Source organism: Molossus molossus, unplaced genomic scaffold (genome assembly GCF_014108415.1).
Source record: "Molossus molossus isolate mMolMol1 unplaced genomic scaffold, mMolMol1.p scaffold_m16_p_2, whole genome shotgun sequence".
In the NCBI taxonomy this organism is placed as follows: domain Eukaryota; kingdom Metazoa; phylum Chordata; class Mammalia; order Chiroptera; family Molossidae; genus Molossus; species Molossus molossus.
Window position 1 is genome coordinate 63,816,157 of NW_023425355.1, and position 20,545 is coordinate 63,836,701.

Here is a 20,545-nt window from a genome sequence, read left to right on the forward strand (position 1 = left end):
CCCAAGATTTGGTGACAGAGCTGGGAGTAGAATGTGATTCTCTTGAATTTTAACCTGGTAGCTTGTCCACTATTATATAATGCCATTTTTTTTTTTTTTTGCACATTTAATGTATATTCACCTAGAAAAGTCTAGTGGTCAGTTGGCTATATGTGTCTGAATCTCAGAAGAGATATATAGGCTGAAAATAAAGATTTGGAAATTGTTAGCATGTGGGGTAATTACTCCAGAATCTCTTGTTTTCTTCCTAGGCCTCTCACCTCTCCTTTTGCATCCATCCATCCATCTCCATCACTCTAGAAATACTTATTGAACACCTACTACGTCAGACACTTTTCTAACTGCTAGGAATACATTGGTGGGGAAAAAAAAAACAGACAAAAATTCTTACCTATATGGGGTTTACATTCTATAAATTACATAGTTTGCTAAAATATAAGTATTGTGTAAAATATAGAGATGGTAAGTAGGATTGGGAGTGTGAAAGGGAGGGCTGCATTTTTAAATAGGTTGTCAGGGTCACTGACAGACATTTGAACAAATACTTGAAGAAAGTGAGTTAGCCATGAAGCTATTTAGGGGAAGAGTATTCCAAGTAGAGGGAAGAGCCAGTTCAAAGGCCTTGAAATGGAAGATTGCCTGGTGTGTTAACAGAATAGCATGGAGTTCAATATAATTGTAATTGTGAGTGATGGGCAGAAGAGTAGTAGGAGACAAAGTCAAAGAGACAATATAAGAGAGGGAGGAAAGATCATAAAGGGCCTTCTAATTCATTAAATGGACTTCGGCTTTTTATTATAAGTAAAATAGGGAGTCATTAAGGAGTTTTGAGTAGAGGACGGACATGATCTGACTGACGCTTTTCAAAGGAGTACTCTACTTGCTCTCTTGAGAATAGACTGTGAGGAGCAAGGATGAAAGAGCAAAACAATTTAGAAGGCTACTGAAATAGTTCAGAAAATGTATAGTTGTGAATATAAACTGGGTCATAGTAGTGGTTATCATGACGGTAGTAGAATTCTAGGTTTATCTCTATATATTTGAAGGTAGACCTGATAGAGTTTTCTAACAGATTAAATATGGTGTGTGAAGGAAAGCAACTAGGTAAGGATGATCTTTAAGTTTTTTTTTTTTTTTTTATGTTCCAAGGAAAATAAACATTTTATTTCAAAACAGTGACTTCCTTATATTGGCCAAAATTCAATACTGATACCAATGTACCTTTTAGCAGTGAGCATTATCCAGTTCTTATTCAAACCCCATGTATAAGAAAATGTGAGAGTAAGTCTAAGATAAAGGTTTGAGGTAAGAAGATTCCAATCTTGTTCCAACAATATTTCATTCCAAGAAACTGGGTTATTCCAGCTCTTTGTCAATGACTAGTAAATAATCGCTGAAAACAAACAGCAGCACCCTCAGTATATAATTTTACATAGACTGCCTTATATTCAAATATATGCATATACAATACTTGGACAGATAAGTTAGTGTTAAGAATTTAAAACAGCTATCTACAAATGTCCTTTCTTCGTTCTGAAATCTACATCATTGTTTTCAAAACAAAACCTAAACATCCTGCCTACCCTTTAAAAACATGTTATATCAGAATATAAGTATGTTCTGGAAAAGTTCAGAACTGACCTTATGATAAAAGCAAACACAAACTTAGAGTGCTTTTGCTACTGTTTACTCCTCTAGTGATATTTAAAAGGACAGTACTGAATATTAAATTCTGGTTTTACTAAACAGTGTTGATTTCTACTAGCCAAACAGAACTAACAAACCAACAGCTGAACCAGGTATCTCAGGAATTTGAAACATTTTCAGTTAAAGCCTTCATTTTTTTCCAGTAGACTTTGGCATGTGTGGCCCAAACAACACTGTTTCTGAAGCGGTCTCTAATGCAGACGGGAATTCCTTTATCAGCCTCACCGTGGCTATCACTTTGATACCGGTAAACAAATTTCTTTTTCAAAGCCTCTGCTATGAGGGCAGCAGGGTCAGTAGCATCCACAGGTTTGGGCTTTGTATCTTGTTCTGACCTTTGTGATGATGAAGTTTTACACTGTTCATATTTTTAAGGATCTCTAGCATTATTGGCATATCAGGTTTCTTTGGACTGTGCTTATCCAAAGTCTTTCCAGCACTGGCTTTTCTCTCTCTGCTCTCTGACCAGATCAACAGCATATGTACTTTGGTGCAGCACTAGTGGAGGGAGGGATGGTTGAGCACTGGTGGAGGGAGGGGTGGTAGAGTGGGTAGTGGTGGGACAGAGGGTGGTGCATTGATAACAGACCTGCTAGAATCTAAATCACTTGCAGTGAGATTTGGCTGTTCTTGCAGGGTCACAATTTTGGCAATCTGAGCTCTGAACACAGTAAGCTCATTTTCAAGAGCACAGATCTTCTGCAGTGCTTCTTTGTTTGCCAGTGCTGTCTTCAGTAGAGGCTCTTCTGGAGACAGGTTTGGTAAGGAAAACTGTCTGCTTGGGGGCTTCTCAAAGAAAGGAAGGTCATCCTGAAAGTGTTGCCTTGACTGGACCTCTGTCCTTTTTGTTGAGTAGTCTCTTTCTTCTTCAGCTACCCATCCAGCATCAGCAAAAGATGTCACTGCATCCTCTCCTGAGTGACTGGGGCTCCCTTTGTTGTAGGGCTGGTAAACTGAAACTAAACTCTTGGACACTGGATCAGAGATAAATTAGTACCAATTTTCCATACAATACTTCAAGATAAACCATATGGCTTCCCAGACCAAAGTACTGATTGCATGCTTACTCCAACCTGTTGAAAAACCATCCTAATTAGGTGCTGACTCTAACCAAGCATTTAGATGGCACAGTCTCTCCAAATTTGCATTTCAAGTACTTCAGGCATACATAGCAGCACAGGGTCCATAAAATACACTCAGCCATGAGGCAGTGAAGTGTCTTTTTCAGCTACTCCGACTTCCACCTTTAAGTTTTAACCTGAGCCAGTGAAAAGATGGAGCTGCCACTATCTGAGATGGAGAAAGATACTAGTGGAAAAGGTTTGAGGGGAAAAATTGAGAACTTTGTTTTGAACATGGTAAGTTGAGATGTCTACTTTACATCTAAGTGAAGATAATAGGTAGGAAGTTGAATATAAATTTGGGGATCAGAGACAAGGTGAGCTAAAAATATAATTTAAGGTCATTGGCATATAAATAGTTTTGCTGCCATGAGATTGGATGATATCGCCAAAGGTATGAGTAGCTAGAGAAGAGGTCCAAGGACTGAGCCATGGGGCTCTGTAATGATAAAAAGACAAGGAGAACAGAAGGGTATAATCAAAGGAGGCTGTGACGGACAAACTAGTGCACTGGGAGGGAAACCAATAGTTTTCCTGGAAGCCAAGTGAAGAAAATATATCAATGAGTAAGGAGTAATCAACTGTACCATATATGGCTATTAGGTCAATTAGGAAGAGAATTGAAAATCAACCACTGGCTTCAGTATTGTAAGGTCACTCGTGTCTTTAAACAAGAGATATTTTGATAGAGGGGTGGAGCAAAAGCATAAATGAAGAAGATTTAAGAGGGAAGAGAAAACTTGGAAAGATTAGTATTTTTGTTTCTTGTTAATCCCCACCCAAGGATATTGTTTTTCTATTGACTTTTAGTTAGAGTGGAAGGGAGGAAGAGGTAGAAGGAGGGAGGGAGGGAGAGGGAGAGAGAGAGAGAGAGAGAGAGAGAGAGGACAAAGAGAAAACACATCATTTGGTTGCCTTCTGCATGTGCCCTAAATGGGATCGAACCTGCAACCCAGGTACATGCCCTTGATTGGGAATTGAACCTGTGACCCTTTGTTAAGCAGGCCAACACTCTATCCACTGAGCTACACTGGTCAGGGCAGAAAGATTAAGTCTTCTGAGGACTTTTGCTGCTAAGGGTGTATATAAATGCAAATTATTCTTGCTCCTTTAAATTTTGAAATGTTGGAATCCTCAGGGTGCTGTGCTTGGCTGTCTTCCCTTCTTGATCTATATAATCTCTCTGGTGGTCTCATTCATTTTTATACTTTCAAATAAGCTAATGTTTCCAGAAAGATGAAGGGGTCATTAGTACTAAATATAGCAGAGATTATGTAATTTAAGGACTAAAAACTATCCACTGGATTTAGCACCCAATATTTAAACAGAAATGCATTAGAGTGATGAATGATAAAATACTGTTTTATTTTCAGTACCTTCCACATGGAAGTGTTCCAGGAGAGGGTAGACTTGGAGTTGGGCTGGAGAGGAGTGTGAGATCAGGAAGCAGTTGAACTTAACTAAAGGATGGGTAAGTAGCAAGTAGAAATGATGGATTTAAGACAGTCATATAAAGCAGATCAGTGAAAGGCTTTTGGACTCTGAATTTATGGTTACTGGATACCCCAGGACCTTTAGGGTTCTGTATATGTGACAAGCACCTGAATAAAGTGTCAGGTGGGAGAGAGGGGGAAGTAATTCATGCTAAAGATACTTTCCAATAAAGCAACAGGACAGAAACAGATTAAATGGGTTCATAAACAGCTCCTAAATCACACAACATTATTGCTGAGAGGCCATTGAGTACAAGAGAATATATCAGAGACAGGCAGGGTTAAGTACTGGAGTTTATAATCAAGGCCTTATTAGACAGGGTTGGTGGGCTCTAGAGAAGATAAGGGATTCAGTCATACTAAATCCCTGCTTTTCCTGTCTCAACTGCTCTTTCCAATTCACCTTGACAAAGTCTTGGGGCTGTTAACAAAAAATGGCACTTTCCCATGATTTTAGCGGAGAACTAAGGGAGGCTTCTGTATTAGTATTTTCTCTACTCAATTAAACTGAGCACCCTTTTAAACAAAATTCAAGTTCTAAAAAGGAAAGAGGACACCAGTTTACTTTAAGCTGTATTGGAAGTGTTATTTTTCTAATTTGGTTCCAAAGCCATGTTCCTTCTCAGAAGCTACCACTTTACTAGCACAAATTGCCCTGTCAGCATTCTTAAAAGAAAGCTGAAGAACTAAAGTATTGAGTCGTGAAGGTAAAATGCTTCCCTCTCACTCTGTGGCCCTTCCAACTCAGAACTGAGAAGGCATGGCTGAAGGTTGGAAAACATAAATGCATTTGATAGATGTCTGTTTCCTTTACTAGAGACTATAAAAAGTTAGAGCCTCTTTAACCCATATATTTCTAAATTCATTTAAAGACTGCTCAGCACTAAGGTCTATGTGTTATACATAAGGTACCTGGGCAATTCTTTCAAAATTCAGGAACTGAACATACTGCAAAATCATCCCTTACACCCAACATAGATGTTACAAGTTATGAGCCATCCTGTTAGATTAGATTTGACTAAGACTGAAAACCGAGTACAGGCTGATAATGTGATAAATGAATGATTAAGCCAGCAGGATTCTACTTTTATATAAGCAGGAAATTTTAACACTGCGATGCCTAAATCCATGGCTTTTAAAGTAAAAAAAGGTAGTATCTGGGATACACAGCTTTCTCTATTCTAAAAGCGACACATTGGAAGGAAGGGAAAAAAGATCATTGCCCATTGTAGGAACAGTGGCACTAAGAGACAAGGATATTACAGTGCTACTCATTCATTTAGGCACTTAACATAAATCCAGAAATGGCCACATAAGCTGGCAGATAAGGTGCACTAGGACCATCTTTTCCTCCATTCCCTAATTCTCCTGTGACATGCTAACTATGTTCCTAATTTGGTTCTCTGAGATGCTGGACTCATACATTTCTTATTGGTATAGAAGGAATTCCCTGCTGACAAACAAGTTTAAAGATTGAAAGAAGGTATAAGAACACTTTTCACTAGCAAGAGGGGCCAAGATGATCTGTTCAACCAAACCTGACTGATTCTAAAATCCTCTCAGCAGATCATACTAATAGAATCTGGGTCCCTGCCAGGGCCTGATTCCATGATTAACCAATTCTTATGTAAGATAAGAGATAAAATAGATTTCTGAAATCACATGTGAGATTCATGTTTATTGTGTTAGACAAGTTCATTTGATCTATAGCCTGGACCCCTGAATGTGTCCCTTAAAAGTTTTATTTATTTTTTAAAGATTTTTATTGATTTTTAGAGAGAGAAAGTGGGAGAGAAAGAGAGAAAGATGGATGTGAGAGGGAAAGATCAATCAGCTGCCTCCCACAGGCCCTCTACCCAGAATCCAGCCTGCAACTTGGGCATGTGCCCTGACCCAGAATCTAACTGGAAACCTTTCAGAGCATGGGATGCCAAATCAACTGAGCCAAATGGGCCAGGACTCTTAGCTATTTTAATCTCCCTCTCTTTATTAAAAATCTACCTTTATTCTTGAAAGTATTACAGATGTCCCTTTTTTTCCCACTTTCACACCCTACTGCCTGTTCTTCTCCCCGCCCCCCCCACCTTCAGCACACTATTGTCTGTGTCCATTGGTTATGCATATATGCATATAAATTCTTTGGTTTATTTCATCTCCCCCTACTCCCCAACTCCTTCCATCTGACGATTGTCAGTCTATTCCTATTTCTATTTCTCTGGCTCTATTTTGTTCATCAGCTAATTTAGTTCATTATATTCCATAGAAGTGAGATCATGTGATATTTGTCTTTCTCTGACTGGATTATTTCACTTAGCATAACACTCTCCAGGTCCCTCCATGCCATCTCAAAGGGTAAGAGATTTTATTTATTTATTTATTTTTACGGCTTCATAGTATTCCATTGTGTAAATGTACCACAGGTTGTTCATCCACTCATCTACTGATGGACACTTGGGCTGTTTCCAGATCTTAGCTATTATAAATAGTGCTACTAAAAACATAGGGGTGCGTATATTCTTTCTGATTGGTGTTTCAGGTTTCGTAGGATATATTCTTAGAAGTGGGATGACTGGGTCAAATGGCAGTTCCATTTTTTATTTTTTGAGGAACCTCCATACTGTTTTCCACTGTGCCTATACCAGTGTGTATTCCCACCAGCCCTGTACTAGGGTTCCCTTTTCTCCACATCCTCACCAACACTTGTTATTTATTTTTTTTGTTCAGATAAAGCGGGAGGGAGAGAGAGGAAGAGAGAGAGAGAGAAACATCGATGTGAAGGGACACATCGAGTGGCTGCCACCAGCACGACCAACCAGGGCCGGGGACAAACTGCAACCGAGGTACGCGCCCTTAGCGGGAACCGAACCCGGGTCTCTCAGGACCACAGGCTGATGCTCTAACCACTGAGCCAAACCGGCCAGGGCCAACACTTGTTATTTAATGATTTGTTGACAGAAGCCATTCTGGCAGGTGTAAGGTCATACTTCATAGTCATTTTAATTTGCATCTCTCTGATGATTAGTGACACTGAGCATTTTTTCATGTTTCTTGGCCATTTGTACATCCTCTTTGGATAAGTAGACATTTTAATGATGTTGATTCTTCCAATCCATGAACATGGGATATGCTTCTACTTTTTTGTATCTTTCTCTATTGATTCTTCCAATCCATGAACATGGGATATGCTTCTACTTTTTTGTATCTTCCTCTATTTCTTTTTTCACTGTCCTGTAGGTTTCTGAGAACAGGTCTTTTATATTCTTGGTTAAGTTTATTCCTAAGTATCTTAATTTTTGTTGTTGCAATGGTAAATTGGATTGTATTTTTAGTTTCTCTTTCTGAGTGTTCATTATTGGTGTATAAAAATGCCATTGATTTTTGGATGTTAATTTTGTATTCTGCTACTTTGCCAAACCCATTTATTAAATCTAGTAGTATTTCAGTGGAGTATTTAGGGTATTCTATGTACAATATCATGTCATTTGTGTTAATGACAGTTTAATTTCCTCCTTTCCAATTTGGATGCCTTTTTCTTGTCTGATCCCTGTGGCTAAGATTTCCAGTGCTATGTTGAATAAGAGAGGTGAAAGTGTGTCTTGTCCCTGTTCTTAAGAAAAATGCTTTTAGTTTTTGCCCATGAGTATTATGCTGGCTATAGGTTTATCATATATGGACTTAATTATGTTGAAATATGATCCTTCTATTCCCACTTTGTTGAAAGTTTTATCAACAATGGGTGCTGGATTATGTCAAGTTCTTTTTTCTGCATCTATTGATATGACCATATGATTTTTATCTTTCATTTTGTTTATGTGATGTATCACATTTTTTTATTTTTGAATTTTGTACCAGCCTTGCATCCCTGAGATAAATCCCACTAGCTCATGGTGAATAATTAAAAAAATATATATTACTGGACCTGATTTGCTAATATTTTTTTTTGTAGTTCTTAATTTCTTCATCTTTTTTTTTTAATTTATTTATTTTTTATTAATTAATTTTTGTTACAGATGTTTCTCCTTTTCCCCCCACTAATGCCCCCTCCCCCTCCCTCCCTGCCCTTTCCCCAGTTTGTTGTCCATGTCCACTGTTCACGAATACATGCATATAAATTCTGTGGTTTATCTCTTCCCCACCACCCCCCTATTTAGGGGATTGTCGGTCTGGACCCCACTTTCGCATCTCTGGGACTACCCCCTTCCTCTGACTGTTATGTTCATTATATTCCACAAATAAATGAGATCATATGAAACTTGTCTTTCTTTGTATGGCTGGTTTCACTTAGGATGATACTTTCAAGGTCTCTCCATGTAGTCTCAAAGGATAAGAGATCTTTCTTTCTTACAGCTGCGTAGTACTCCATTGTGTATATGTACCACAGCTTTTTATCCATTCGTCTACTGATGGACACTTGCGCTGTTTCCAGATCTTAGCTATTGTAAATAGTGCTGCTACAAACATGGGGGTACATGTATTCTTTCTGATTGGTGTTTTATGCTTCTTAGGGTATATTCCTAGAAGTGGGATCACTGGGTCAAATGGAAGTTCAATTTTTAATTTTTTGAGGTAACACCATATTGTTTTCCATAGTGGCTGCAGCAGTCTGCATTCCCACCAGCAGTGTACTAGCATTCCCTTTTCTCCACACCCTCGCCAACACTTGTTGTTTGATGATTTCTTGATGGCGGCCATTCTGACAGGTGTGAGGTGATACCTCATTGTAGTTTTAATTTACATCTCTCAGATGATTAGTGATGATGAGCATTTCTTCATATGTTTCTTAGCCATTTGTATGTCCTGTTTAGAGAGGTGTCTATTCAGTTCCTCTGCCCATTTTTTAATTGGATTCTTTGTCTTCCTTTTGTGGAGTTGTATGAGCACTCTATATGTATTGGAAATTAATGCTTATCTGATATATCATTGGCAATTATGCTCGCCCATACAGTGGGTAGCCGTTCCGTTTTGATGATTGTATCTTTTGCTGTGCAGAAGCTTTTGAGCTTGATGTAGTCCCATGTGTTCATTTTCTCCTTTGTTTCTATTGCATTAGGTGATGTGTCAGTAAAAATTCTGCTGCGTATGATGTCTGAAATTTTGTTGCCTACAGTATCTTCTAGGATTTTTATGGATTCATGAGTTACATTTAAGTCTTTTATCCATTTTGAGTTTATTCTCGTGTAGGGTGTAAGTTGATGGTCTAGTTTCATTTTTTTGCAAGTACCTGTCCAATTTTCCCAGCACCATTTATTAAAGAGGCTGTCCACTGTATGCTCTTGCCACCTTTGTCAAATATTAATTGAGCATATTGCCTTGGGTCCATTTCTGGGTTCTCTGTTCCGTTCCACTGGTCTATATGCCTGTTCTTGTGCCAGTACCAGGCTGTTTTGATTACAGTGGCTTTGTAGTATAACCTGAAATCTGGTATTGTGATCCCTCCAACTTTGTTCTTCCTTTTCAAGATTGCTGTGGCTATTCGAGGCCTTTTTTGGTTCCATATGAACTTTTGAAATAATTGTTCTAATTCTGTGAAGTGTGCCGTTGGTATTTTGATGGGGATTGCATTGAATCTATATATTGCTTTGGGTAGTATGTACATTTTAATGATGCTAATTCTCCCAATCCATGAATAGGGTATGTGCTTCCACTTTTTTATATCTTCCTCTATTTCTTTCTTCAATGTCCTGTAGTTTTCTGTGAATAGGTCCTTTATTTCTTTGGTTAAGATTATTCCTAGGTATCTTAATTTTTTTGCCGCAATGGTAAATGGGAATTGTTTGCTTAGTTTCTCTTTCTGTGAGTTCATTATTCGTGTATAAGAATGCCATCGATTTCTTGATGTTAATTTTGTATCCTGCTACTTTGCCAAATTCATTTATTAAGTCTAGTAAACTTTTGATGGAGTTTTTGGGGTTTTCTATGTACAGTATTATGTCATCTGCAAATAATGACAATTTCACTTCCTCCTTTCCAATTTGGATCCCTTTTATTTTTTCTTCCTGTCTGATTGCTGTAGCTAAGACTTCAAGTACTATGTTAAATACGAGTGGTAAAAATGGGCATCCTTGCCTTGTTCCTGTCCTTAAGGTAAATGCTTTTAGATTTTGCCCATTGAGTATGATGTTGGCTGTAGGTCTTTCATATATGGCCTTTATTATGTCTAGATATGATCCCTCTATTCCCACACTGCTGAGCATTTTTATCAGAAATGGATGCTGTATTTTCTCGAAGGCTTTTTCAGCATCTATTGATATTATCATGTGGCTTTTTATTCTTCATTTTATTTATGTGGTGTATCATGTTTATGGATTTGCGAATATTGTACCAGCCTTGCATCCCTGGGATGAATCCCAGTTGGTCATGGTGGATAATTTTTTTTGGTGTATTGCTGGATCCTATTTGCTAGTATTTTGTTCAGGATTTTGGCATCTATGTTCATCAGGGATATTGGCCTGTAGTTTTCTTTCTTTGTTGTGTCTTTTTCTGGTTTTGGAATTAGAATTATGCTGGCTTCATAAAATGAGTTTGGAAGTCTTCCTTCTTCTTAAATTTTTTGAAATAATTTGAGGAGAATGGGTATTAGTTCTTCTTTGAATGTTCGGTAAAACTCCCGTGAAGCCATCCGGGCCTGGGCTTTTGTTTGCTGGGAGAGTCTTGATTACATCTTCAATTTCTTTTGTTTTTATTGGTCTGTTCAAGTTTTCTATCTCTTCCTGATCTAGTTTTGGGAGACTATGTGTTTCTACAAATTTGTCCATTTCGCTTAGATTGTTGAATTTGTTGCCATATAATTGCTCATAGTAGTTGTTAACAATCTTTTGTATTTCTGTGGTGTCAGTTGTTATCTCTCCTCTTTCATTCCTGATTCTGTGTATTTGGGTTCTCTCTCTTTGTTTTTTTCTTGAGTCTAGCTAAGGGTCCATCAATCTTGTTTATCTTTTCGAAAAACCAGCTCTTTGTTTCATTGATCCTTTGAATTGTTTTTTTGGTCTCTATGTCATTTATTTCTGCTCTGATCTTTACTATTTCCTTCCTTCTACTTGCTCTGGGTTTTTTGTTTTTGTTTGCTCTCTAGTTCTTTAAGTTGTGAAGTTAGATAGTCTATTAGAGATTTTTCTCCTTTTTTGAGGTAGGACTGTAGTGCTATGAACTTCCCTCTCAGAACTGCTTTCACTGCATCCCATAGATTTTGTGTTGTTGTGTCTTCATTTTCATTGGTTTCCAGGAAGTTTTTGATCTCCTCGGTGACCCATTCATTGTTTAATAACATGCTATTTAGCTTCCATGTGTTCGAACGTGTTTGTATGTTCTTCTTGCAATTGATTTCTAGTTTCATGCCGTTGTGATCTGAGAAGATGCTTGATATAATTTCAATCTTCTTGAATTTGTAGAGACTTAGTTTGTGCCCTAACATGTGGTCTATCTTTGAGAATGTTCCATGTGCACTTGAGAAGAATGTGAGTTCTGTAGTTTTGGGGTGTAGTTCTCTGTAGATATCTATTAAATCCATTTGGTCTAGTGCTTCATTTAGAGTCTCTGTTTCCTTGCTAATTTTTTGTCTAAAGGATCTATCCCGTGATGTCAGCCAGGTGTTGAAGTCCTCTGCTATGATTGTATTGCTATCGATTTCTCCTTTGAAGTCCTCCAGAAGTTTTTTTTTTTTTTTATATTTTGGTGCTCCTATATTGGGTGCATATATGTTTATCAAGGTTATATCTTCCTGTTGGATAGATCCTTTCAATATTACGTAGTGTCCTTCTTTGTCTCTAATTATGGCCTTCATTCTGAAATCTATTTTATCAGATATAAGTATTGCTACCCCAGCTTTTTTTTCTTTTCCGTTTGCTTGAAAGATTTTTTTCCATCCCTTCACCTTCAGTCTATGTGAGTCTATTGTTGTGAAGAGGGTCTCTTGTAAACAACATATAGATGAGTCATGCTTTCTTATCCAATCAGCTACTCTGTGTCTTTTTATGGGAGCATTCAGTCCATTTACATTTAGGATGATTATTGATATGTACTTATTTATTGCCATTTTTGTTTAGTGTGGTTCTATTTTCCTTCCCATTTCTGCTGGTAATTACAGCAGTCCTTTTTAACAGTTCTTGTAGTGCTGGTTTGGTGCTAATGTATTTCCTTAGCCTTTTTTGTCTGGGAAGCTCTTTATTTGACCTTCTATTTTGAATGATAGCCTTGCTGGGTAGAGTAGTCTTGGATTCAGATCCTTGTTTTTCATGACCTTGATTCCTTAATGCCATTCCGTTCTGGCCTGTAGTATTTCTTGTGAGATGTCAGCTGAGAGCCTTATAGGGTTTCCTTTGTAGGTAACCTGTTGTTTATCTCTTCCTGCTTTTAGGATTCTCTCTTTGTCTTTATTTTTTGGCAGTTTGATTATATGTGTCTTGGTGTGGGCCTGTTTGGGTTCTTCTTACTTGCGGCTCTCTGTGCTTCTTGAACTTGAATGCCTTCTTCCTTCACCAAATTAGGGAAGTTTTCTGTCACTATTTCTTTGAATATATTCTCTAACCCTTGCTTATTTTCTTCTTCTTCAGGGACTCTTATGATGCGAATATTATTCCGTTTCCAATTGTCCCACAGTTCTCTTACGCTGTCTTCCTGTTTTTTTAATTGTTTTTTCCTTTTTGTTTTCTGATTGGTTGATTTCTTCTAGCCTGTATTCTAATTTACTGATCCGGTCCTCAGCTTCCCCTACTCTGCTTTTTAGACCTTCCAATGTGTTTTTCATTTCTGATATGTCATTCTTCATTTGTTCCTGTTGGTTTTTAATTTCCCACTGGTTGATTTTCAACATTTCTATGTCTTTACTCATGGTGCTCATGTCCTTACACATGCTGTTGAGCTTCTGCAACATCACGGTTCTAAATTCTAGTTTTGTTAAGTTGCTTAACTGCACCTCATTTATCTCAACTTCCGTAGAGGTGTCTTGTTCTTTCATTTGGCTTTTGTTTCTGTTTTTCACCATTTTGGCTATTACAGTGGGCTTTGGAGTCTGCCAAATTTTCCCAGTGGGTGTTGGTGTTCAGCTGTTTGTGGCTCCCTCTCCTGGGTTTGGATGTGCCATGGAGGACCCACTTCAAACACCACCATCAAGTATTAGCTTTTCTGGTTAGTGTTGCTAGCCCAGGGAATGGTAGTTATCCTCTAGCTTTTTTTTGCCTGTAGGCTATTAGTAGAGGTCACCTGCAGACCCTTGGTTTCTGAGTTGCCTGAAAAACTCCCTCAGGTGCTCAGTGGAAGAGGATTTCCTGAGAGTGAGGCAGGTGTTTGTTGTTAATGGGTCTCAATTAGCATTTCAATGGTCACCAGGTGGGATTGAATCTCTGAGGGAGTGGCCGCTGCCTCTCCCCAGGGCCCTGGGAAGGAGTAAAATAACCACAGTCCTGTGTGGCTGCACTCAGCAAAAGCTCTTAGCACCCTCCAAATCCTGAGTGTCCCCACACAGTTCTAGTCCAGTCTGCCTTCCCTCTGCCGGAGCCCAAGGTGAGTTGCTGCTGCCAATTTCGCCTCTGTCTGGACTCTGCGTCCTGGAGCCGCTTGGGACTTTTAACCCGAGGGCGCTGCTTCCAGCCAAGGGCGATCACGGCTGTGGCACCAGCTGAGGGGGTTGCACTCACCAGAAGCCCCAGGATGAGCTGCGGTAGCGGGACACTGCAGAGGTGGCAGTAGCGTCCAGCACAGTCACCTGGTCCCTGGGTGTCCGTGCGGCACCAGCCGAGGGCTTAGCACGCTGAGTTCATGGGACTCAGCCTTGGTAGCAGCTTCCCACCGAGTCCCCTGGTCCCCGCGAGTTTGTGCGGCACCAGCCGAGGGCTTAGCTGGCAACAGAGTTCCCAGGACCCATGCAGGGTCGCAAGGGAGGCGGTAGCTGTAACTTCCTACCAAGTTCCCTGGTTCCTGCCCAGGCTGCTGTGGACCGTGTGCTCCCGGCCCCCTCTCGCGTCCTCGCAAGCCTACCAGGATTGAGTCGGTGTTTCTGGTTATGTGTTCCTCCAAGGTGTCTTTCGGTTGCCCCTTCCTGACGATTTGCCTTTATTTTCGTTGTAAATCCAGTTTAGTCCTGGGAGATGGTCTGTGTCGCTCCATTCACTTCGCCGCCATTTTCAAAAGTCCTTATTGTTTAATAACATGCTAGTTAGCCTCCCTGTGTTTTTATTGTAATTAATTTCTAGTTTCATGCCATTGTGATCTGAGAATATTATTGATAACATCAATCTTCTTGAATTTGTAGAGACTTAATGTGCGTCTTAACATGTGGTCTATCTTTGAGAATGTCCCATGTGCACTTGAGAAGAATTTGAATTCTCTATTTTGGGGGTGTTATTCTCTGTAGATATCTATTAAATCCATTTGGTCTAGTGCTTCATTTAGAGTCTATATTTCCTTGCTAATTTTTTGTCTAGAGGATCTATCCACTGATGTAAGCAGGGTGTTGAAGTCCCCTGGTATGATTGTGTTTCTGTCTATTTCTCCTTTGAAGTCCTCCATAAGATTTTTAATATATTTTGGTGCTCAATATAGGCTGTGGTTATATTGGGTGCATATATGTTCACCAAGGTTATATCATCCTGTTGGATAGATCCTTTTAATGTTATGTAGTAACCCTCTTTGTCCCTAATTATGGCCTTCATTTTGAAATCCATTTAATCAGATATAAGTATTGCTACCCCAGTTGTTTTTTTCCTTTCCGTTTGCTTGAAATATTTTTTTCCTTTTCTTAATTTTCAACTTATGTGAGTCTTTTGTTTTGAGGTGGGTCTGTTGTAAACAAACATATATATGAGTCATGCTTTCTTATCCAATCCGCTACTCTGTGTAGTTTTATCGAACCATTCAAACCACTTACATTTAAGGTGATTATTGACTTGTCCTTATTTATTGCCATTTTTGTTTAGTGTGGTTTTATTTTTCTTCCTATTTCTTCTACTTATTACAGCAGTCCTTTTAACATTTCTTGCAGTGCTGTTTTGGTGCCAATGTATTCCCTTAGTCTATTTTTTTTTTTTTTTTGCTCTGGGAAGCTCTTTATTTGACCTTCTATTTTGAATGATAGCCTTGCTGGGTAGAGTAGTCTTGGATTCAGATCCTTGTTTTGCATGACCTTGATTAACTCATTCCATTACCTTCTGGCCTGTAGTGTTTCTGTTGAGAAGTCAGTTGATAGCCTTATGGGGTTCCTTTGTAGGTAACCTGGTGCTTCTCTCTTGCTGCTTTTAGGATTCTTTGTCTTTAATTTTTAGCATTTTAATTACTATGTGTCTTGGTGTGGGTCCGTTTGCGTTCTTCTTACTTGGGGCTCTCTGTGCTTTTTGAACTTGAATGCCTTCTTCCTTCACCAAATTAGGAAAGTTTTCTGTCTCTATTTCTTTAAATATATTTTCTTACCCTTGTTCATCTTCTTCTTCGAGGACTCCTATGATTCAAATGTTATTATGTTTCCAGTTGTCCCACTGTTCTCTTAAGCTGTCTTCCTGTTTTTTATTTGTTTTTCCCTTTTGGTTTTCTGATTGGTTGATTTTGTCTACCCTGTCTTCTAATTCAGTGATCCTGTCCTCAGCTTCCCCTACTCTGCTGTTTACTCCTTCCAATGTGTTCTTTATTTTTGGTATGTCATTCTTCATTTCTTCTTGGTGGTTTTTAATTTCCAATTGATTGAATTTCAATGTTTCTATGTCTTTACTCATGGCGTTCATGTCCTCACACATGCTGTTGAGCTTCCTCAAGATCATGGCTCTGAATTCTAGCTTTGTTAATTTGCTTAACTGCATTTCATTTATCTCATCTTCAGTAGAGGTCTCTTGTTCTTTCATTTGGCTTTTGTTTCTGTTTTACTCTTTTGGCTCTCCCAGTTGGGTTTTGGAGTCTGTCAAATTTTCCCGGTGGGTGTTGGCATTCTGCTGTTTGTGGCTTCTTCTACTGGGTTTGGATAAGCGAGGAAGGACCCACGTTAAACACCACTGTTAAATCTTATTTTCCTGGGTAGAGTTGCAAGCCCAGGAATGGTTCACTTATCCTCTAGGTTTTTGCCTGGAAGCTATTTGTTGTGGTTACTTGAAGAGACTTGGGTTCTCAGTTGAATGAATAACTCCCTTAGGTGTTCAGTGTAAGGCTATTCCCCAAGTGTGGGGCTGATGCTGGTTGTTAATGGGCCTCAACTTGCATTTCAATGCCCACAAGGTGGGGTTGAATCTCCTTGGGAGAGGCCACCACCTCTCCCCCGGGCCCTGGGAAGGAGTAAGTTGACCACCGTTTTGCATGGCTGCAACTCAGCAAAAGCTCTGAGCACCCTCCAAATCCCAAGTGTCCTCACACAGTTCCAGTCCAGTCCGCCCTCCCTCTGCTAGAGCTCAATGTGAGTGCTCTGTCCTGGCTCTGCACTGTGGAGCCACTTGGGAGTTTAACTCCAAGGGCACTGCTCACAGCTTAGACCGCTCCTGTCTGTTGGCTCCCAGCCCCCCCCCCCCATCATGGCTCTACAATCCTACCACGATCAGTTCAGTGTCCCTGGTTATATGGTCCTTGCAAGCTGTTTTCCTGTTGCTTTTTCCCGATGGTTTGTCTTCATTTTATTTGCAATTCCAGTTTGGTCCTGGGAAATGATCTATGTAGCTTCCATTTACTCCACCGCCATTTTGGAATCCGCTGATCTCCATTTCATTTAACTCTTCTTGTGGAGAATTCTGTTGATCTTTTATTTGGGACTTGTTTTTTGTTTCCCCATTTTGGCTGCCTGTTTGGGTTTATTTTTATGAATTAGGTAGATCTGCTACAACTCCCAGACTAGGTAGGGTTGTCTTATGTGGTAGGTAACCTGTAGGACTCAGTAGCACTGTCTCTCTGATCACCAGATCTGGGTCCTGTACTAATGTCCCCTGTGTGCTTTGTGAGGGCCTTCCTGTTGTAATGGAGTCTTGGTTGCTATTAGCCCATTTGTGCATGGGCTTGACCCTCAAGTTGGTGCAGAGTGATGCTCAACCCCAACACAGCACACAGGCTGCTATGCAGTTGCCTACAACATGAAGCACAATTAACGTCAGAGATTTTGGAGCCTGCCAAAATGTCCCTGTGGACATCAGCGATCCACGGCTTGTGGCTCCCTCTACTGGGTCTGGATGTATATGGAAAGAACCAAGCTGAACACCAAGGTTTGCTTTTACCATCCCCAGATAGAGGAGCAGGAGAGGCAAAGACTCAAAGCACCCAGAGATGTGCCTTTACATGCAGGCTGCTTGTTAGTCTCAGTCACTTAATGAGCCTCAGGTTTTCCTCTGACAGGTGTAAATTCCACCCAGAAGGCAGGGCAAGAGAATTTCCAAAGGGTGGGGCATTTGCCTCCCTCTGGGCTAAATCTGCTTTCATGGGAAAACTTTGCCTGAGAAAATGATTTCTGTAGCATGGGGTAATGACTTAGAAGAGGAATACAGGCAGCAGCCTTCCCAGAACTTTCCCCAGAGTCACGAATCCCAGATTATCCTCATGCAGCTCTAGTCCAGTTTGCCCTCCCTCTGCTGCAGCCCATGGTGGGTGGCTGAAAATGAAAGTTAGTGTGTTGGCCCTTAAAGAGGATGCCTGTGTTTCCAGCCATCTCTTCCTGCTGGACAGAACCTCTAGTGCTTTACCCAGCCAGGTGTTACGTGGGCAACTTTTTTGGTTCTGTTACTCTGGGCTGGGATGCTCAGATTGGTGTTTAGGCCTCAGACTTCTCAAGGGTAACCCCCACAGCTTAGATATCCCTCTAAAACTTCAGCAGCTGTCTGTGAAAGCCCAGACAACCATCTAGAACCTCTGCCTTCCTACTAGTTTAGATGTGGGTTCCTCTTTACATCCGTGGTTATAAGGGTTCTCTCCAGCAAGTCTTCAGTTGGTTATTCAGGATGATTTTTCTATATTTTAGTTGTAATTCCAGTTTGTTCCAGGGAGAAGGTCAGTGTAGCTTCCATTCAATCCACCACTATTTTGGAATCCAGATATGTCACAGTTTTAATCTCTTAGCCCTATAGTGGTGGTTCCCTTAAGTAGGCCACACAATACCTATAGAACTGTGGCAAAAGCTCTAATGAGGCTTGGGTTATGTGAAGATGTAGCTATAGATCATTTAAAGTTAAAAAAACCAAACAAATATAACTGGAAAAAAGATTGAGGCAATTATTATTGCTGCTACATTTAAACTGAAAAATGGCCACCATATCTTTGCCAATGTTTTTAAGAGTATAAGAAGAAACCTATTCATTACTGACAATATAGATACCTAGATAATTTCCACATGAACTGCATTGACTGATTGGCTGCAAGTAGTTTGACTCAGAGAATTTGACCTCACTGTCTATTGCAACCCATCAGTTGAATAGCAGTAGTGTGAATGATGTGAATAGCCAGCAGCAGCAGTGGACTTTTAGCACAAAATTTATACTCTCATGTGCCTTAGGTAGACTCAGAACACACTCTGTTTCTGCCATCATCAGCATGTAAGCCAGTTATGAAAAGAAGGGATTGCAAATATCAGTGTTGAGCAATTTGTGTCAGGTGCCTACTTCTGTACCAACACACTAGAATTCCTTACTAGATGACATTAAAAATACATTTTATCATTTGTACTGAAACCAGCACAGAGAAATCTACTGCTCTGTGCATAAGATTCAGCCTTGTGTAGTAAGAGAAAATTTTCCCCTTTTTTTTCTAGGTGAAGCTTCTGTACATATTATCTATGAAGCACTTGGGTATTCTTTTGAAAAAGAAGAAAGTGCTCCTAGACAAGAAAACACTGTCATTTGCATGAAAAAAAGCAGAATATTACTTGGATTTGGAGGGAAAAGTGTGCAGCTTTTACAGTGTATGATCTCTTTTACTACTGGCATATCTGGTGGAATTGGAGGAGGTACTATTCCCAAGCCAGGCATCATTGGAGTTATTGGTGGAATTCCAGTCATCATTCCAAGAGCAGGATCAAAGTCTAAAAAGGAAGAGAAAGACAGAACAATAAATGACACCAGGCAAAGTCAAGTGGGGGCAGAATGTTACCTTATAAGCTTCACACCAAAGATGTCTCTAACAGAAAGGCAGACTATTAAATAACAACAACATGGTATTAGCATTACCAGGTTCTAAATACTGTATTATAGTATACTTGTGCATTTTCCTTTTGGGATGTAGCCTTTTTATTACATTTTACCAGTGCCTATTTGTCTCTACATTTCATTTTGACATTCAAGGCCTTTCATAATATGACTGTGTCTTGTCTATTGGTCTTGCCTTCCACTGGTTCCCAACACACACCCTCTGTTCCATTCAGACAAGGCTTCTTGCTGTCTCTTGTAACACATCCTGGCTTTTTTCAGTACAACATGGTGTTAAGAGAATACAATTGTGGGGATCAGGCAGACCTAGGTCCTAGTTCTACCATTTGCTTAGCAGAATTAATATTTTGAACCTCCTTTTTTTCATTTTCAAAACAAGGATAATTCCATATACCATATAGATAGTTGTGAGAAATAAAATGATGAATGTAATATGCTTAGCATAATTCATAGCACAAAATGCTCAATAAATAACTGTTTTCTGTGCTTTCATTCATGTTGTCTTCCCTGCGTGGAATCATTTGAGAGTCCCCATATGTTCCCCATGCCCACAGGCCTGGTTTAAGGCTCAATCTCCCTAAAGAACCCTTTGCAGATAATTCTGTTTCTATTTGTTCTATAAATGTTGCCACTGAATTTTATTTTATTTTAATTTTATATCATCCTGTTTCATTCAAGGATGCTTCTAGGATGTATGGCGGCCCCCAAACAATTTTTTTGTGTGTCTGTGTCTATATACACAGTTTGATTTACTCCAAATCAGTCTAAACACTATTCTGTTGGCACAATCTCATGTGATACCATGAAAGAAATACCATACCAGGCAGATGGAGTAATGTACTTGCCAGGCTACACTCTGGGAACCAAGACTCAGGGAGGACTCCATAGACACTACCTGCCTGGTCAGTGCTCAATACTGGAAGGGGACTTAGAAAATATCAAGACAGGCATTCCAAAGAATGAGGTCCCTTGAGGTGTGGGGCCAGGGTAGGGGCCCCACTTGCCTGGGTCTAAAGGTGGTACTTCACTGTTTACATTTTGTCTCTATGTTCAAATACAAGTTCTTCTAGAGAAGGGCATGCATTCCACTTCTTTATTTTCCCACCTCTCAACGCTGCCCTCTGCTATAGAATGC

The 20,545-nt window shown here is 39.7% G+C and overlaps 1 protein-coding gene and 1 pseudogene across 5 annotated transcripts in view; both read right to left on the bottom strand.

The window, feature by feature from the left end:
• ENOX2 (ecto-NOX disulfide-thiol exchanger 2) overlaps window positions 1-20,545 on the bottom strand; it is a 271,300-nt gene that overhangs the window by 75,149 nt on the left and 175,606 nt on the right. For all 5 annotated transcript variants that reach the window (XM_036271451.1, XM_036271450.1, XM_036271453.1 and 2 more), the window contains one exon: window positions 19,131-19,286. In XM_036271451.1, the coding sequence (XP_036127344.1) occupies window positions 19,131-19,286 (156 nt within the window). The remainder of the gene's footprint in view (window positions 1-19,130; window positions 19,287-20,545) is intronic.
• LOC118636355 lies at window positions 1,805-2,825 on the bottom strand (annotated as a pseudogene).